General features: G+C 43.1%; 1 protein-coding gene across 3 annotated transcripts in view; it reads right to left on the bottom strand.

The window, feature by feature from the left end:
* LOC143124686 (histone acetyltransferase KAT6B-like) overlaps positions 1–18,154 on the bottom strand; it is an 89,330-nt gene that overhangs the window by 57,031 nt on the left and 14,145 nt on the right. For all 3 annotated transcript variants that reach the window (XM_076286394.1, XM_076286392.1, XM_076286393.1), the window contains exon 3: positions 5,488–5,596. In XM_076286394.1, coding sequence (XP_076142509.1) covers positions 5,488–5,596 — 109 coding nt within the window. The remainder of the gene's footprint in view (positions 1–5,487; positions 5,597–18,154) is intronic.

Consider the following 18,154-nt stretch of genomic DNA (forward strand, 5'->3'; position numbering starts at 1 on the left):
ACTCTGGAGAGAGAGGAGGGGGCAATCATGATATCACTCTGGGGCAATTATGATCTCACTCTGGAGAGAGAGGAGGGGGCAATCATGATCTCACTCTGGAGAGAGGAGGGGGCAATCATGATCTCACTCTGGAGAGAGGAGGGGGCAATTATGATCTCACTCTGGAGGGGGGGGGGGGCAATCATGATCTCACTCTGGAGAGGGGGGGGCAATCATGATCTCACTCTGGAGAGAGAGGTTGGGGGCAATCATTATCTCACTCTGGAGAGAGAGGGGGGGGGGGGCTATCATGATCTCACTCTGTAGTGTCGGGCGGCGGCTGAGGGCTTAATGAGTGACTGGGTGAGAAGATTTAAACATTGTTAGTGAAACTCATAGAAGTCAATTACTGAGCTCTCTCTCTCTCACACACACACACACACACACACACAGGAGCTATAACAGGGAGCCGGCAGGGCAGGGAGTAGGGCCACAGAGCTGAGATAAGACTCATGCAGTGGGTTTCCATGAGGACACTCATCCAGCTCATCCAGTAACTTGTGCTTCTACTTATTGGCCACCAGGGGACAGGATTTGGAGGGTTGGTTTCCGATGTTGTCATATACTATTATTTGCCTTGTTTGTGGGTTGACAAGGTAACTGACTATGACAATGCATTTATGCATAGCAATGACCTATATCCAGTTATTAGCCTACTCATTGCGTTGTGTATTATTAGCCTACTCATTGCGTTGTGTATTATTAGCCTACTCATTGCGTTGTGTATTATTAGCCTACTCATTGCGTTGTGTATGAAAACTATTTTAAACTGCACTGGCTGTAGTTCCTACCCGTAGTCCATGACAACGCAACGTCGGGATCATGTAACCTAAGTCTCCCCAAATGATTTAAAACAAACGAATGTCAATGACTTATTTAGTTTGCTTTCTTGCAACATTGACATGATTAGGTTATGCATTTGATTTAAATGGTCAGGCTGCCAGTCGAGGCAAGAGCCAAATATCCAAAAACAGTTGCAGACTCTTGAAATGCCTGCTCGAACCACAATACCCGAGGGATGTGCACTTCTATCGGTAAGTTTAATTTGCGGTGGCTTCATTCGTCTGCCTGCAAATGTAGCCTAGGCTTAACAAGCTGCAAATTCACACTGGGTGCAGCAAAAATCCCAGCTATCCACAAGTTTCTTACGTCCCATGTCTACTTAGTTATAGTCATTTTTGTTGGATAGCCTATTGCGCAATTAGTATACAGCCTGTCCAAATATAGCATTTAGGGTTCATTATTTGTGTAGCCTAAAGTGTCTCAATATTGATTCGCATTGTTTATTATCACACACTCACACATCCCCAGACACTCCCACCCCCTCAGCCTACTAAGTTGTCACTTTTGGAAGCTATATGCTAGTTGGTTCAGCCCACCTCAATGAATTATGCTAAGCTAAACTAATAGCTAGGCTAACCTCAATGAATTATGCTAAGCTAAGCTAATAGCTAGGCTACTGCTGTATGACCACTTCCTTTCTAGGGCCGTTTCTGACAGGGTTCTGCTCACCTACGTCACACGCAGCGCCGACGTGTCTACCGGTAGTAGCCTGCTACTATTTTCATTCAGGAACATGCCCGTTCCAGCGGTCATTGTTGTGTGGGCTGTGCTGGTTTACCTACGTCTGGTTAATCAACAAAGATATCCGTGTTCATGTGAACGCCAGAACACACATCCTAAATATTGACGAAACTACCCAGATCGATATATAGGGCTCTATTTTCCGTCCCGGCGCAATTGACTTTGTATACTCGCGCGTTTGTCTTTCCTATTTTGCAGTCAGCGCATATTGAAATTTTCCCTCCACAGGTACATGCCTGTAAATTAGGGAATTCGATTGCGCCCACGGGGGCGGTTCAGCGAAAAGACGGGGCGTGTTCCGGCGCAAACGTTCACTGTTGATATTTTGCAGTTTCAGAAAACAATTCCGCCACAGACCAGGAACTCCCTGGTCTAAAGTCTGTGGCGAAAATGCAGATGCTATTTTAAGGGCGCATGCATGACCACAGGCCTGCATGAATGAATGCGTTGCACACCAATCTACAGACACCCCCGTGCACAGACGGAAACATTCAAAGCCTTGATAATATTTGTCCATTTCCCGGTTTTGTTCGTGCATTGGTGACCTAAATATTTAGTAGCCTATAAAGTACAACATCTACATGCAATATCTTTACAACAACGCCTAATTACGACCTATTAATCTGGACAACTTTATAGGCTACAGCCCTATAAAGGCTAAAGTTACTTTTAGTTTTGTTCCAATTTACCGTTGTGTAAGGTTTTAAGCACCATAATTTTGCCTACCTTGTTGTAGCCCATCTGAAATAACTCCAAGCTTTGCTATGTTCCCTCCATCCTTTCGTTATTTTCAAAAAACTTTTTATATCCATGATGGCCTTGAAGTCTTGAGTTAGTGAATTAGCTTAAATCAGCTTTTCATGTGCTGTTAACCAGCAACAGATAGTACAAGAAAGCAGCAAGTATGGTTACAATTTCTGTAGTTGCTGCATCCATTCATTGTTATTCTCTCTCCTGCTCAAATAAATGTTGTGCGTGAATTAAGTTGATGATAATGTGTTTACAAACTCTGCTTTACAGAAAATATTGTAAATAGTCTACTGTCACGCAGTTAATGGGATACTGTGCAGAGTTGAAAGTTAGGTCAACTTAAACGAAGCCCTGCTTGGCCGCCTGTGCTGCGCACTTAGCTCCTCTCATCTATACAATGTAGTTCCCATTTCTGTAAACCATACATAATTTCAAAGAAAAATATTACCACTAGAGGGAAATCAGTGTGGTGTCCATGTGAAAAAATAGGCATAAATCTAGCGTACACATTTTCACGAATCACTGATGTGTTGATGACATAAATTAGGAAATGTTAGAGGACTTAAGGAGACGTGATGTTGAACTGCATGCCGATGCCATTTAACCCAAATGCCCAGATTAACTGACGGAAGATATGCATTGTCTATAGAGAGGTAATGTTAGATTACATTGTACATTGCAAATATATCACCATGCATTCATAACCTCGTGATTCAGTGAGAATGATCCCAAAACATCGGAAAGTATGTCTTTGTGACAATTCTGTATTACATTTTGTCAAGATGAAAAATCAATAGCTAACTGTTCCCAACTGAACAGTGATTATAGCGCTGTGAACGCACCTGGCTGCCCCTGGCAAATACGCCACCATAATAGCAATCAGCTATGGAACAAGCGTGCCTGTTGTTAAAGGGATTGTGAGATGACGCTCTGATTGGTTTATTGCACGTTACGCCCAAACCACACCCATGATTAATGTAGCTACTTCCACCCCATTTTAGATTTGCGTCGGGCGCAACAGTCAATATCCCGCCGGTAAAATAGCATCAGCGCCCAAGATCCGCCCACAAAGTCACTTGCGTTTTGCGCGAAGACACTTCCGTTTCAGACCATTAAAATAGGGCCCATAATGTTATTTGATGGGCAGACTCTCTCAAAGCACTCAGCAGATATCATGAACGTCGTCAGATAGCTTCGTGAGATATTTTCTAACATTAGTGTTCAAAACTCAACAGTCCATCAGATGTGCATCAAACTAACATATTCCAACATATTTCGAAATTTTAATATGCTCATTTGCGAAAATATATGAAAAATTTGGCCGGCTCGCTGAGCTCGCACGGTATCCTGGGTAATTTCATCTCCTACTTCGTTTTAAGCCTGCATCGGTCCTGGCTATATTTTGAGTGTTGATTTTAAGGGGAAAATAGCACTTCCCCTTGCTCCCTAAAGTAATGGGACACCCTAGCCCTACACGTGCACGCGCAAAAACAAGGGTTAGGGCAAAAATCTAGGGGTAGGGGAGGTATTGGGACGGGCCCTAACACTACATGCTAATAATGCACAAATAGGCTGACACCAGACATAATTTCACTGCATTTCTTACTTCCAGTAACTATATGCATGTGACAATAAACTTCCTTGTATCCTTGTATCCTTGTACATTATTATCTAACATTATTACCATTGTATGTCAAAGCCATCAAGAGAAAATAGTTTCCTGCGCCATGACTCGTTTAAAAGACACGCTAGCAACAGATGCTAGCACCTAGGCCGAGGGGCAGCAAGTTAGCGAGTTCAGGGCTTAACCGTCTTGTGTGTTCATTGCCGGTATGCTCCAATAGTCTTCTATGGGTAGTAGCAACATGCTAGTTCGCTAACAGAAGCTTTGCAAATAAACTGACATGTTTTGTTTACAATGACAGGGTTATCCAATTGTACCGTGTATTTGTCTGGCACACACGCACGCACGCGGGCACACACACACACACACACACACACACACACGTGTTGATGTTGCAGCTGCAGCCAGTTACCCCCCGAACCCCCTTTTGTTTCTCTCTTGTTTCTGTGACAAGGGAGGACAAATTTTGTGGTTCATTCATTCATGTCAGTTAACCCTAACTTACTTAATACTTGTGTCTCTTAGAGTGTGCTAAAACAGTCAAATTATTATTCCATGTTATTTCATTTCACTATGTTTCAAACGTCTATGTTCATATCTCTGTTCTGGTAAGTAGCTTGCAGTAGGAAATACCTAAAGCCAAGTCTGTAGTTTCAACATAATAGACCCTTTCAAACAAAACTGGATATAAGGCAAGAAAAGTAAACAACATACAAAATAGTCGTAATAAGATAGAAAATCGGATCGTGATCCGATATATATTATGGCTGTCAATCGATTAAAAAAAATTATCTAATTAATTACATACTCTGTGATTAATTAATCTAAATTAATCGCATATATAATTTTTGCTGAGAAAGTATTTTAAATATTTAAATTCAAATGAATCATTGAATAATCAGCATTAGTGACATTAAAGTTCAAAAACTCTTTTATTATTATTTTCACTGTTCAAATAATGGCCATAATAATCTATGATATGACCTAATATGCTGAGGAAATAAATTCAAAAGTGCTTCGGGAAGAAGTTTTTTTCACATACAAGGCATTTCAGTCCACAGATATAACCTAGGGGACGCAATGAAAATAAATGAACACTCCCCTCAATGTCAACACTATTTCTTTCCATTGATGTGCGACTTTAGAGTTGACAAACTCCGGTGATATGCAAATTCCTTGCTGCAGACATTGCAGAGGACTTTATTTTAATCAACACTTTATTTTTGTCAACACCATCAGGCCGTTTTTTAAAAGTAAATGTTCCAATTAATGATCTAGGCTGCACATTTTCTTCTCTCTCCTTCATTTTACAGTAATGGTTACTAACTAGAACGACTCGGGGTCAAAGGTCATACAGAATCGATTAATCTGCGTTATTTTTTTATCAGTTATTTTTTCTCAAATTAATTAATCGAAATGAATCAGTTATTTTGACAGCCCTAATATATATATATATATACATATAGAGAGAGAGAGAGAGACACACTCACCACTACTCCCACAGTCAGCACAGGACAGCAGGTGCTCGGGCCTCTTGTCCCGGTTGGACTCCCTGGTGCCCAGACAGAAGCTGCAGATGGGGATCGGGTCCGCCCGCACCTGAGTGTGTAACAACGGAAACACACACACGCCGAGAGTTAACACAGGAAAACACACACACGCCGAGAGTTAACAACACATACACGCCAAGAGTTAACAACACACACACGCCAACAGTTAACAACACACACACGCCAAGAGTTAACAACACACACACGCCAAGAGTTAACAACACACACACACCAAGTTAACAACACACACACACCAAGTTAACAACACACACGCGCCAAGAGTTAACAACACACACACGCCAAGTTAACAACACACACACACACACCAAGTTAACAACACACACACGACAAGAGTTAACAACACACACATGCCAAGAGTTAACACACACACACCAATTTATCAACACACGCCGAGATTTAACAAAAATGAAGGTAAAAAGACATGGTAAAAAAGGTAAAAGACACACACACACACACACACTGATACAGCAGCACACACACACACACTGATACAGCAGCACACACACACACACTGATACAGCAGCACACACACACACACACACACACTGATACAGCAGCACACACACACACACACTGATACAGCAGCACACACACACACACACACACACACTGATACAGCAGCACACACACACACACACTGATACAGCAGCACACACACACACACACACACACACACACTGATATAGCAGCACACACACTGATACAGCAGCACACACACACACACACTTATACAGCAGCACACACACACACACACACTTATACAGCAGCACACACACACACACACACACACACTGATACAGCAGCACACACACACACACACACTGATACAGCAGCACACACACACACACACTTATACAACAACACACACACACACACACACTTATACAGCAGCACACACACACACACACACTGATACAGCAGCACACACACACACACACTTATACAGCAGCACACACACACACACACACTTATACAGCAGCACACACACACACACACACACACACACACTGATACAGCAGCACACACACACACACACACTTATACAGCAGCACACACACACACACACACACACACTTATACAGCAGCACACACACACACACTGATACAGCAGCACACACACACACACTGATACAGCAGCACACACACTGATACAGCAGCACACACACACACACACACACTGATACAGCAGTACACACACACACATACCGCAGCACACACACACACACACACACACACTGATACAGCAGCACACACACACACATACAGCAGCACACACACACACACACACACACACTGATACAGCAGCACACACACACACACACACACACTGATACAGCAGCACACACACACACACACTGATACAGCAGCACACACACACACACACACTGATACAGCAGCACACACACACACACTGATACAGCAGCACACACACACACACACACACACACTGATACAGCAGGACACACACACACACACACACACTGATACAGCAGCACACACACACGCACATTGATATAGCAACACACACACACACTGATACAGCAGCACGCACACACACACACACACACACTGATACAGCAGCACACACACACACACTGATACAGCAGCACACACACACACACACACACACACTGATACAGCAGCACACACACACACATACAGCAGCACACACACACACACACACACACACTGATACAGCAGCACACACACACACACTGATACAGCAGCACACACACACACACACACACTGATACAGCAGCACACACACACACACTGATACAGCAGCACACACACACACACACACACACACTGATACAGCAGCACACACACACTGATACAGCAGCACACACACTGATACAGCAGCACACACACACACACTGATACAGCAGCACACACACACTGATACAGCAGCACACACACACACACACACACACTGATACAGCAGCACACACACACACACTGATACAGCAGCACACACACACACACACACACACACTGATACAGCAGCACACACACACACACACTGATACAGCAGCACACACACACACACACACACACACTGATACAGCAGCACACACACACACACTGATACAGCAGCACACACACACACACACACACACACACTGATACAGCAGCACACACACTGATACAGCAGCACACACACACACACTGATACAGCAGCACACACACACTGATACAGCAGCACACACACACTGATACAGCAGCACACACACACACACACACACACACTGATACAGCAGCACACACACACACACTGATACAGCAGCACACACACACACACACACACACACACACACACACTGATACAGCAGCACACACACTGATACAGCAGCACACACACACACACACACACACACTGATACAGCAGCACACACACACACACACACACACACACTGATACAGCAGCACACACACACACACTGATACAGCAGCACACCAACACTGATACAGCAGCACACACACACACACTGATACAGCAGCACACCAACACTGATACAGCAGCACACACACACACACTGATACAGCAGCACACCAACACTGATACAGCAGCACACACACACACACACACACACACTGATACAGCAGCACACACACACACACTGATACAGCAGCACACACACACTGATACAGCAGCACACACACACACACTGATACAGCAGCACACACACACTGATACAGCAGCACACACACACTGATACAGCAGCACACACACACACATTGATACAGCAGCACACACACACACACACTGATACAGCAGCACACACACACACACTGATACAGCAGCACACACACACACACACACACACTGATACAGCAGCACACACACACACATTGATACAGCAGCACACACACACTGATACAGCAGCACACACACACACACACTGATACAGCAGCACACACACACACACACACACATTGATACAGCAGCACACACACACACACTGATACAGCAGCACACACACACACACTGATGCAGCAGAACACACACACACACTGATACAGCAGCACACACACTGATACAGCACACACACACACACACTGATACAGCAGCACACACACACACACACTGATGCAGCAGCACACACACACACACACTGATACAGCACACACAATGATACAGCACACACACACACACACTGATACAGCAGCACACACACACACACACACACACACACTGATGCAGCAGCACACACACACACACTGATACAGCACACACACACACACTGATACAGCAGCACACACACACACACTGATACAGCAGCACACACACACACACTGATACAGCAGCACACACACACACACACTGATACAGCAGCACACACACACACACACTGATACAGCAGCACACACACACACACACTGATACAGCAGCACACACACACACACACTGATACAGCAGCACACACACACACACTGATACAGCAGCACACACACACACACACACACACTGATGCAGCAGCACACACACACTGATACAGCAGCACACACACACACACTGATACAGCAGCACACACACACACACACTGATACAGCAGCACACACACACACACACTGATACAGCAGCACACACACACACACTGATACAGCAGCACACACACACACACACACACACTGATGCAGCAGCACACACACACACACTGATACAGCACACACACACTGCCTCTGATACAGTCAAGACTTTATGATCCCCTCAGAGTCACTGGATTTCATGACAAAACCCTTCAGACAAAGGCATGGCTCGAAATTAACGATGTCCCAACGTCCCGGGGACCATAAAAAATGCTTCCGGGACACAATAGAATGATGTCTGGGACAACTCTGGGACAGTAGAAAAAATGGCAAAGCAAATTTCAAAATAGGTACTTTTTTTCCTAAACTGTTCACATTCCAATTATTATGGATGTTATTGAGGCCTATTAAAAGGAAAAAGCTTAACGTGATTCAATGTAGGCTACCTAAACAACGTTCAGTGATCACCAAATTTCTCCGTAATGGGCAGCTGGAAAAAGCAGCATTAGCCAGCTGATCTGTAAAGAAGCTGTTTTGTACACGCAGCCTTACAACACTGTTTACTGGTCTTCGAATCACTGTAGGCTACAATGTCATTTTTGGTACAAATATAGTATAAGATACCCAAACGGGATGGGTGCTTGCGTTTCCTTAGGAATCCGTCATATTGGTTAAATGAATATTAAGTGACTCATAGGCCGACACAAAAATAGGGCGCGGGCGGTAGGCCTAATGGGTCACTTTCCGATATTCCTAGGTTAACTTACCTACCTAGCAGGCAGGTAAATGGCATTTGTTTTCATGACATTGTGAACATTTTTGACTGATAGTGTAGGCCTAAGGTTATACTGGTGTTCTAAACGAGATGACAGTCCTCTCTAAATAAAACGCTGCGTGTTTTCTGTCGGTGACAGACAAAACGTCACCAATATCATGCTGAGCTAAATAGCCTAGGCTACTGCAACTGCGATTTGACAAAACGATAGTGTTGCAAGGTAGCCTGTTAACTATGAAAACAGTTATTTAAGTTAGCATTTGACATTTCGCTTTGGCAGTTCTAAGCTATAGGCTATTCTTTAGAAAAAACAAATACCGGAGAGTAGCCTATCCGACAGCTTCGTGGTAATTTCCCATGCTACTTATTGTTTTCAATGAGATCTGTGACCATGACATCACACTAAACTGACATTGAAATTAACGACACGTGAAAATAGATTATTGACGGAATGTTTTACAACCCTGTCCGTCAAAACGACGGACAATGAGAACGTCTAGTGCAACCTCAAAAAAGAGCCAAAAGCGCAACCTCTGAAAATGAGTGTTGTGTGAAATAAGCAGATAATGTTAATAAAATGGTGTTTAATAAATTAAGTCTTCAGAACTTACGAGTTAATTAAGTGATGCAAGTTACTGTTTATTATGTAGAATGGGAAAAAAACAAGAACTTGACAGTGGCAAGTAGAATTCGGGATAGCTGCGGGACACTAGTGGTTAAGTCCGGGACAGTGGCAAGTAGAATTCGGGATAGCTGCGGGACACTGAGAATAAAAGTTAATTTCGAGCCCTGGACAAAGGGACACACAAGTCAAGACATTCAAGGATACAAGGATTCAAGGATACAAGGATACAAGGATTCAAGGATACAAGGATACAAGGATACAAGGAAGTTTATTGTCACATGCATATAGTTACTGGAAGTAAAAAATGCAGTGAAATTATGTCTGGTGTCAGCCTATTTGTGCATTAATTGGGGGGGGGGGGGGGGTGCAGTAGAAGAGGGGTTTAGTAGATTAAGTGGCAAGGGCTGCATAAGAAAGGTGGGGGAGGATTGGGATTGGGGGGGGGGGGCACCAACAAGGAGCACCCAAGAGCAGTACTCACACAAATAACCACTAATAATCCAATCATAATGTATCACCCATATTTAGTGTATAAATAGCATAGGCTAATAGTTGAAGTTCAGCAATATAACTAGTAAAATAGTGGAAGTGAGGAATTGAACATCTTCTGCCGGCTAGCCCAGCTCCTTAACCTCTGACCTCTAACCACTACACTACCACCACCCTGCAGGCTACTGCACGCTAGCCCAGCTCCTTAACCACTACACACTAGCCCAGCTCCTTAACCGCTACACTACTACTGCACGCTAGCCCAGCTCCTTAACCACTACACTACTGCAGGCTAGCCCAGCTCCTTAACCACTACACTACCACCACCCTACAGGCTACTGCACGCTAGCCCAGCTCCTTAACCACTACACTAGCACCACCCTACAGGCTACTGCACACTAGCCCAGCTCCTTAACCTCTATGCTACCACCACCCTGCAGGCTACTGCACGCTAGCTCAGCTCCTTAACCTCTAACCTCTATGCTACCACCACCCTGCAGGCTACTGCACGCTAGCTCAGCTCCTTAACCTCTAACCTCTATGCTACCACCACCCTACAGGCTACTGCACGCTAGCTCAGCTCCTTAACCACTACACTACCACCGCCCCAATAGACAGGCTACTGCACACTAGCCCAGCTCCTTAACCTCTATGCTACATCGTAGTATATTAATAGTACAATAGTAGGTGTCGGTAGGTGTAGTATATTAATAGTAGGTGTTTATGTAGTATATTAATAGTATAAAAGTAGATGTCTATGTAGTATATTAATAGTAGGTGTTTATGAAGTATATAAATAGTATAATAGTAGGTGTTTATGTAGTATATTAATAGTACAATAGTAGGTGTCTATGTAGTATATTAATAGTAGGTATGTAGTATATTAATAGTATAATAGTAGGTATGTAGTATATTAATAGTAGGTGTCTATGTAGTATATTAATAGTGTACTGGTAGGTGTCTAATGTAGTATATTAATAGTATAATAGTAGGTATGTAGTATACTAATATATATAGTATAAGTATATATACTCTTTTGATCCCGTGAGGGAAATTTGGTCTCTGCATTTATCCCAATCCGTGAATTAGTGAAACACACACAGCACACAGTGTACACACAGTGAGGTGAAGCACACACTAATCCCGGCGCAGTGAGCTGCCTGCATCAACAGCGGCGCTCAGAGAGCAGTGAGGGGTTAGATGCCTTGCTCAAGGGCACTTCAGCCGTGCCTACTGGTCGGGGTTCGAACCGGCAACCCTCCGGTTACAAGTGCTAACCAGTAGGCCACGGCTGCCCCAACTAATAGTAGGTATGTAGCATATTAATAGTATAATAGTGGGTATGTAGTATATTAATAGTGTACTAGTAGGTGTCTATGTAGTATATTAATAGTAGGTATGTAGTATACTAATAGTGTACTAGTTTTCCAACACTGTGCTGGCAAAACTTTGACACTCAGTTGGAATTTGAAATGAGGCAATCAAACAAAAGCTACACACAGCTTTAGAAAAACAGCCATCTAGAACAAAGCAGAGCATTACACACACACAGGAACACAACCTATCACTAGGGGGAACCATTGACCCATGTGTGTGAGTGTGAGAGTGTGAGAGAGAGAGAGAGTGAGAGAGAGAAAGAGAGAGTGAGTGAGTGAGAGAGTGAGTGGGTGAGAGAGAGAGAAAGAGAGAGAGTGTGAGAGAGAGAGAGTGTGTGAAAGAGAGAGAGAGAGAGTGTGAGAGAGAGAGAGTGTGTGAGAGAGAGAGAAAAAGAGAGAGTGAGTGTGCGAGAGAGAGAAAGAGAGAGTGAGTGTGAGAGAGAGAGAGAAAGACAGAGAGTGAGTGTGTGAGAGAGAGAGAGAGAAAGAGAGAGAGTGAGTGTGAGAGAGAGTGAGTGTACTGTACATATTGTATACACACAATACACAGTACATATTACACAATACACAGTACATATTGTATACACACAATACACAGTACATATTGTATACACACAATTGTTCATGCTACTGTTTCCCTTAATGCTATCAATGTTCTAATTGTTCTGCTGTTTTAATTGTGCTTTGGCAACACTGTACCTACAGTCATGCTAATAAAACCTTGAATTGAATTGAGTGTGTGTGTGTGAGAGAGAGAGTGTGTGAGAGAGAGTGAGAGAGTGAGTGTGTGAGAGAGTGAGTGTGTGTGAGAGAGTGTGTGAGAGAGAGTGAGTGTGAGAGTGAGTGTGTGTGTGAGAGAGAGAGAGAGAGAGAGTGAGAGTGAGTGAGAGAGTGAGAGAGAGTGAGTGTGAGAGAGAGTGAGAGAGAGAGGTGAACAGAGATGAGGTTGGCTGGCTGTGTGTGTGTGTGTGTGTGTGTGTGGCTTTTCTGCACACTCATGCTCCCTGCCACTCATTGTCTCTTTCTGTATACAGGGATAGTGGCCGTCAGCAGTGTGTGTGTGTGTGTGTGTGTGTGGTGTTTGCTAGCTGCACACCAGATAGGATGCCCTCTGCCCACAACCAGGAAATAGACAGGAATTCACACGATAATGAATCACACACACACACACCCAAATGCAGACATGTACACATACGCACACACAGGCACATAGTGGACCTATCTGCACCCAGATCAACCTTGCCCTGATGCACACAGGCACGCACGCTAGGGCTGGGATAAACTATTAATCTAGCGATTATTTTTTTAGTCCGATTCGATTTTGATTCGATTATCTCCCCATTAATTGACTAATAGCAACTTATACATGTTGATTTACATATCTAAATGAAAAAAGCACAGATTAGTAAACGTATGGGAAACACTGAAGGTGTAAAATGACAAATATTTAGCAGCACACGTTATGCTTGGCGAATCGACGCGCATATTTTGTGTCAACGTAAATTTATCGATTACGTCAACGCGCTGTCCCAGCCCTAACACACGCACACACAGGCACATACTGGACCTATCTGCACCCAGATCAACCTTGCCCTGACACACACACACAAGTTCACAGAATGTTCCCTGTGTGTGTGTCTGCCTGTCTGCACGTGTACTAAGCATGAGGCGCTTGCAGGGACAGGGCAGGGACTGACCCTGTGATTCAGTATGCAGTGGTAAGGTGCTCTATGAGGTGTGTGTCATGGTGATGGTGCAAATAAGTCCAACAGTGAAACAGTGCAGAGTTAAAGTCTAGCGACCAGCAATAAATATGGACAATATAAGAGACCAGCAATAAATATGGACAATATAAGAGACCAGCAATAAATATGGACAATATAAGAGACCAGCAATAAATATGGACAATATAAGAGAAAATGTAGTAATACAAGAATTATAGCAGCAGTGCAAGGATAGGTTTGAAGTAATGGAGTATCAGCCATTGGTCAAGTATGATGTTAGACCGCAGTCCAGACTGGGGGATGGAGGGAGGGGTTGTACATGTGGGCTAATATATATATATATATATATAGCCTGTGAACAGTGTAGACAGTGTAAGCAGTAGCACAGTGGCCCAGTGGACAGTCAGTACGCAACATTGTTATAGGAGGTCATGGAAGTGGAGGAGAGGGTGGAGATGCAGATGGACTATGCAGAGAAGTCTATCTCTCCTCTTCCCTTTAGTGAAGCATTGAACAGTTGTATGGCCCTGGGGACAAATAACTTCCTCAGTCTCACAAAAGAGTGGATCCACCGCGCTTCTGCAGCATTACATCTGGTGCATCAGACGAAGAGCGGACCGTGTAGATATACTAAAAGTAAAAATCGGGAGCAGCACAGATGTAGTATTAGCTATAAACTTTAATTAAGGTGTACAAAAGGGACTAACGTTTCAATGCTTCATGCATCTTCCTCAGAGGACTCTGGGGTTTATAGCTAATACTACATCTGTGCTGCTCCCACTTCCTCAGTCTGTCTGTTGTGCATGGCAGTGAGCGAAGTCTCCAACTGGTCAAGCTCTTCTGCCTTATGAAAGTGCCGTGGAGTAGATGACAGTCATTGTCCAAGATGTTGATTAGCTTGTTCAGGGTCCTTTTGTCTGATATTGAAGTGATGCGTGTGTGTCATAAATATCAGACAGTCAGTAAACCCCCCCCCCCCCCAAAAAAAATAAAATAATAAAATAAAAACAAAATCGTGATACAAACCGACTCGTGAGGTTGGTGTATCGTTACAGCCCTAATGACCACACAGGCTGGCAGGCAAATGTACTGTACGTTGTGTGTGTGTGCGTGTGAGAGAGAAAGTTTCCAACACTGACATTAATTTTGCATATGAAAATCACGTTCACCTTTAAAAAATATCACTGTGTGTGGACTTCCTGTTAAAAATAACATAAAAAATCAGGAAATTAAATAGGCTCCCTAAAGAGTGTTTGTGTGTGTTAATAAATATAAGCCTACATATTAATGGTGGCAGCGTAACCATTTGGGCTGACTCATTAGTTAGCAGTAGTGACTGCATAAGTGATGTAAGGACACACACACAAAAAAAAATGATCATGGCCACAATGACATCCACAAACACACACTCCTTTATTTAGACCTACATCCACAAACACACACACTTCTTTATTTAGACCTACATCCACAAACACACACACCTTTATTTAGACACACACACATTCTACAAACTACGGTTACACTTTACCTGAAGGTACATACTACATACTACATACGAGTGACATGACGCTGTCATAAACATTATAAACAAGTCATAAAAGTTTATGACATAACTAGGGCTGGGACGATTAGTCGATGTAATCGACTACATAAATTCGTCGACACCCGTGATCTACATCCCAATTTGAAAAAATTCCAAGAATTTAAAAGATTCCAGAGTGCCTTTTGGGAGATGTATCCAGGGCTGTAGGTACACAGAGTGCACTTTGAGAGATGTATCCAGGGCTGTAGGTACACATAACCTCTATGTTGCATGTGCTACAAAAAAAATCATTTTGTGCGATGATACCAACGTAACAACGGTGCGATACAGTTTTGCCTATGGCTACACGTGTGAGACTTGAGAGATGTGCATGTGTAGGGTATGTGAGAGGGAAATCGATGTGCTTTGATTCCAACTACGAGAGCATGTCCATGTGTGTGTAGTATTCAAACAACTCAAAATCTTACAAAATCTTGCGAATTATCCTCCCGAGACTTGTTTTGTCTAAAGCGAAAGTAGCCTATCTTCTGACGGGCCGAGGTGCATTCAGATCTCTGTAAACGACTATGGCAATTGCCTTGTTCCTTTGCTATTTTTTTTGTTTAAAACAAACTGAAAACCCAGAAACCACCACTCAATTAAAACGTCAAAGAAAAAAGTCTGCTGAGAAAAGTCTCTTCTGTCTGTTAAATTTGAACCCAGTTCATGCTTTATGCGCAACATAACACTAGTTTTGCTTAGTGGGCCTAGTGCTTAAATAGCCTATACAAGGCCTAGTGCTTAATTAGCCTATACAAGGCCTCGTGCTTATTTAGCCTATACAAGGCCTAGTGCTTAATTAGCCTATACAAGGCCTAGTGCTTAATTAGCCTATACAAGGCCTCGTGCTTAATTAGCCTATACAAGAACACTATAGTTTCCAAAAAAAAAAGAAAAAAAAAAGCTTCACGACACTTTCATTAGGGCTGCTTTAGCCACTTCTGTCATTAAAGGTCATTCAGTTTATGTCATGTTAGTTAGGGTTAGGGTTTTGACAGTGTCATGTAGGGGTGTAAGAAAAAAAGCGATACACTTTATCACAATATTTTATTTTGCAATACTGTATCAATTTTCAAAAACACAATATCGATTCATTTTTAGTTTGGGATACGTGCAAAAATATGCATGGTAAGATAGTGGTTCCCGTTTATGTTGTGTTTAAACCTCCGTAACAGTGCCTAGCAGACGCAGTGCCTGACTTTTTGCTAGAAGCTAACAACGTAGCTATGGCTGAACCGTGTAAGACCGGCTCCCGCTGCATTCCGTGGCTCCTGCAGCATTCCATGCTGAAGTGTGGAATCGTTTTGGTTTCTAGAGTAACGAGGGCACTACCGATATCAACAGGAACCATGCAGTTTGTAAACTGTGTCTGGCAGAAATCAAGTACTCGGATAATACCACGAATTTGTGGGCACATTTAGCAAGACACCATTCAGACACTCAGTTAAGCGAATAGCAAGCTAAACTAGACTGCATTTCCGGCGGGAACTGCAAAAGTGTGCTTGCCCTGGTCCGGTCACCAACGTGAGCAGACAGTGACATACGCTATGCTGAACCTGGCTTGATCCAAGCATTCTAACAGTGCCTTTCAGTGTTGGAGCAGTGGCAATACCTCAAAAGCTCTATTCAACTATTGCCTTGCGGGGTGAATGCGGTTCGTTGGCTTTTACCTGTGGCCTGCCTTCGAATTTAGCTTCTATGACTAAAATCAAATCAATAAAATAAAACAACAGCAGTGATTGGCTGCAAAAATAAATAATGTCACGCGTCTTGCACCTCTCAAACTGGGCTATCAGGTAACCTAGAGAAAAATTTGAAATTATGAAATATGACTAAGGCATTAAAATGCTGCTTGTTTGTCAGGATACTTTTTCACTGAATTATTTTAAAAATATGAGCTATGAGTGTGAATGTTATATATTCCATCCCCTAATTCTGTTTTACTGGTTTATTTGACAAATAATCTATATGGATTTGCTCTATAAACACCTTATGTCTGTTTGGGATTGTTTTGAGAGCCTATTGATGTATCTCAGAATAAAGGAATGTCCACAACATTAGTGATGTTTTTTGTGTGTGTGTGAATGTATTTTACTTAACTCATTGAATGTAGCTGGATACTCATGAACGCATGTCTCTAATAGCCACAATAGGAGTAATTTTAGCAACACCGTATTTTGTGTGGCCCATAACGACCCAGTGAATCATGAAAATGTGCCAAAATTCACATTCCTTGCTTGTTGTTGGTACATTAATCCCATTCAGATTGCCACTTATCTGAGATGTAAGAGTTCAGTATAGGTTTAAGGTCTGGGGCAGGGATTTGACATTCTGTGACTTCTTCATTGAGGGCTTGCTTAGCAGCACTGTCCGCTTTCTCATTTCCCCTCAGACCAACATGGCCTGGGACCCAGCAAAAAACTACACTCAAGTTCTGGTTCTTTAGACGTTCTAGGTGATCAAGCTCAGCTTTGGTTGTACTTT

Source organism: Alosa pseudoharengus, unplaced genomic scaffold (genome assembly GCF_046254945.1).
Source record: "Alosa pseudoharengus isolate Yale_2024_CS ecotype anadromous, Long Island Sound unplaced genomic scaffold, YU_APseudo_1.1 YU_APseudo_1.1_scf_15, whole genome shotgun sequence".
Classification (NCBI taxonomy): domain Eukaryota; kingdom Metazoa; phylum Chordata; class Actinopteri; order Clupeiformes; family Clupeidae; genus Alosa; species Alosa pseudoharengus.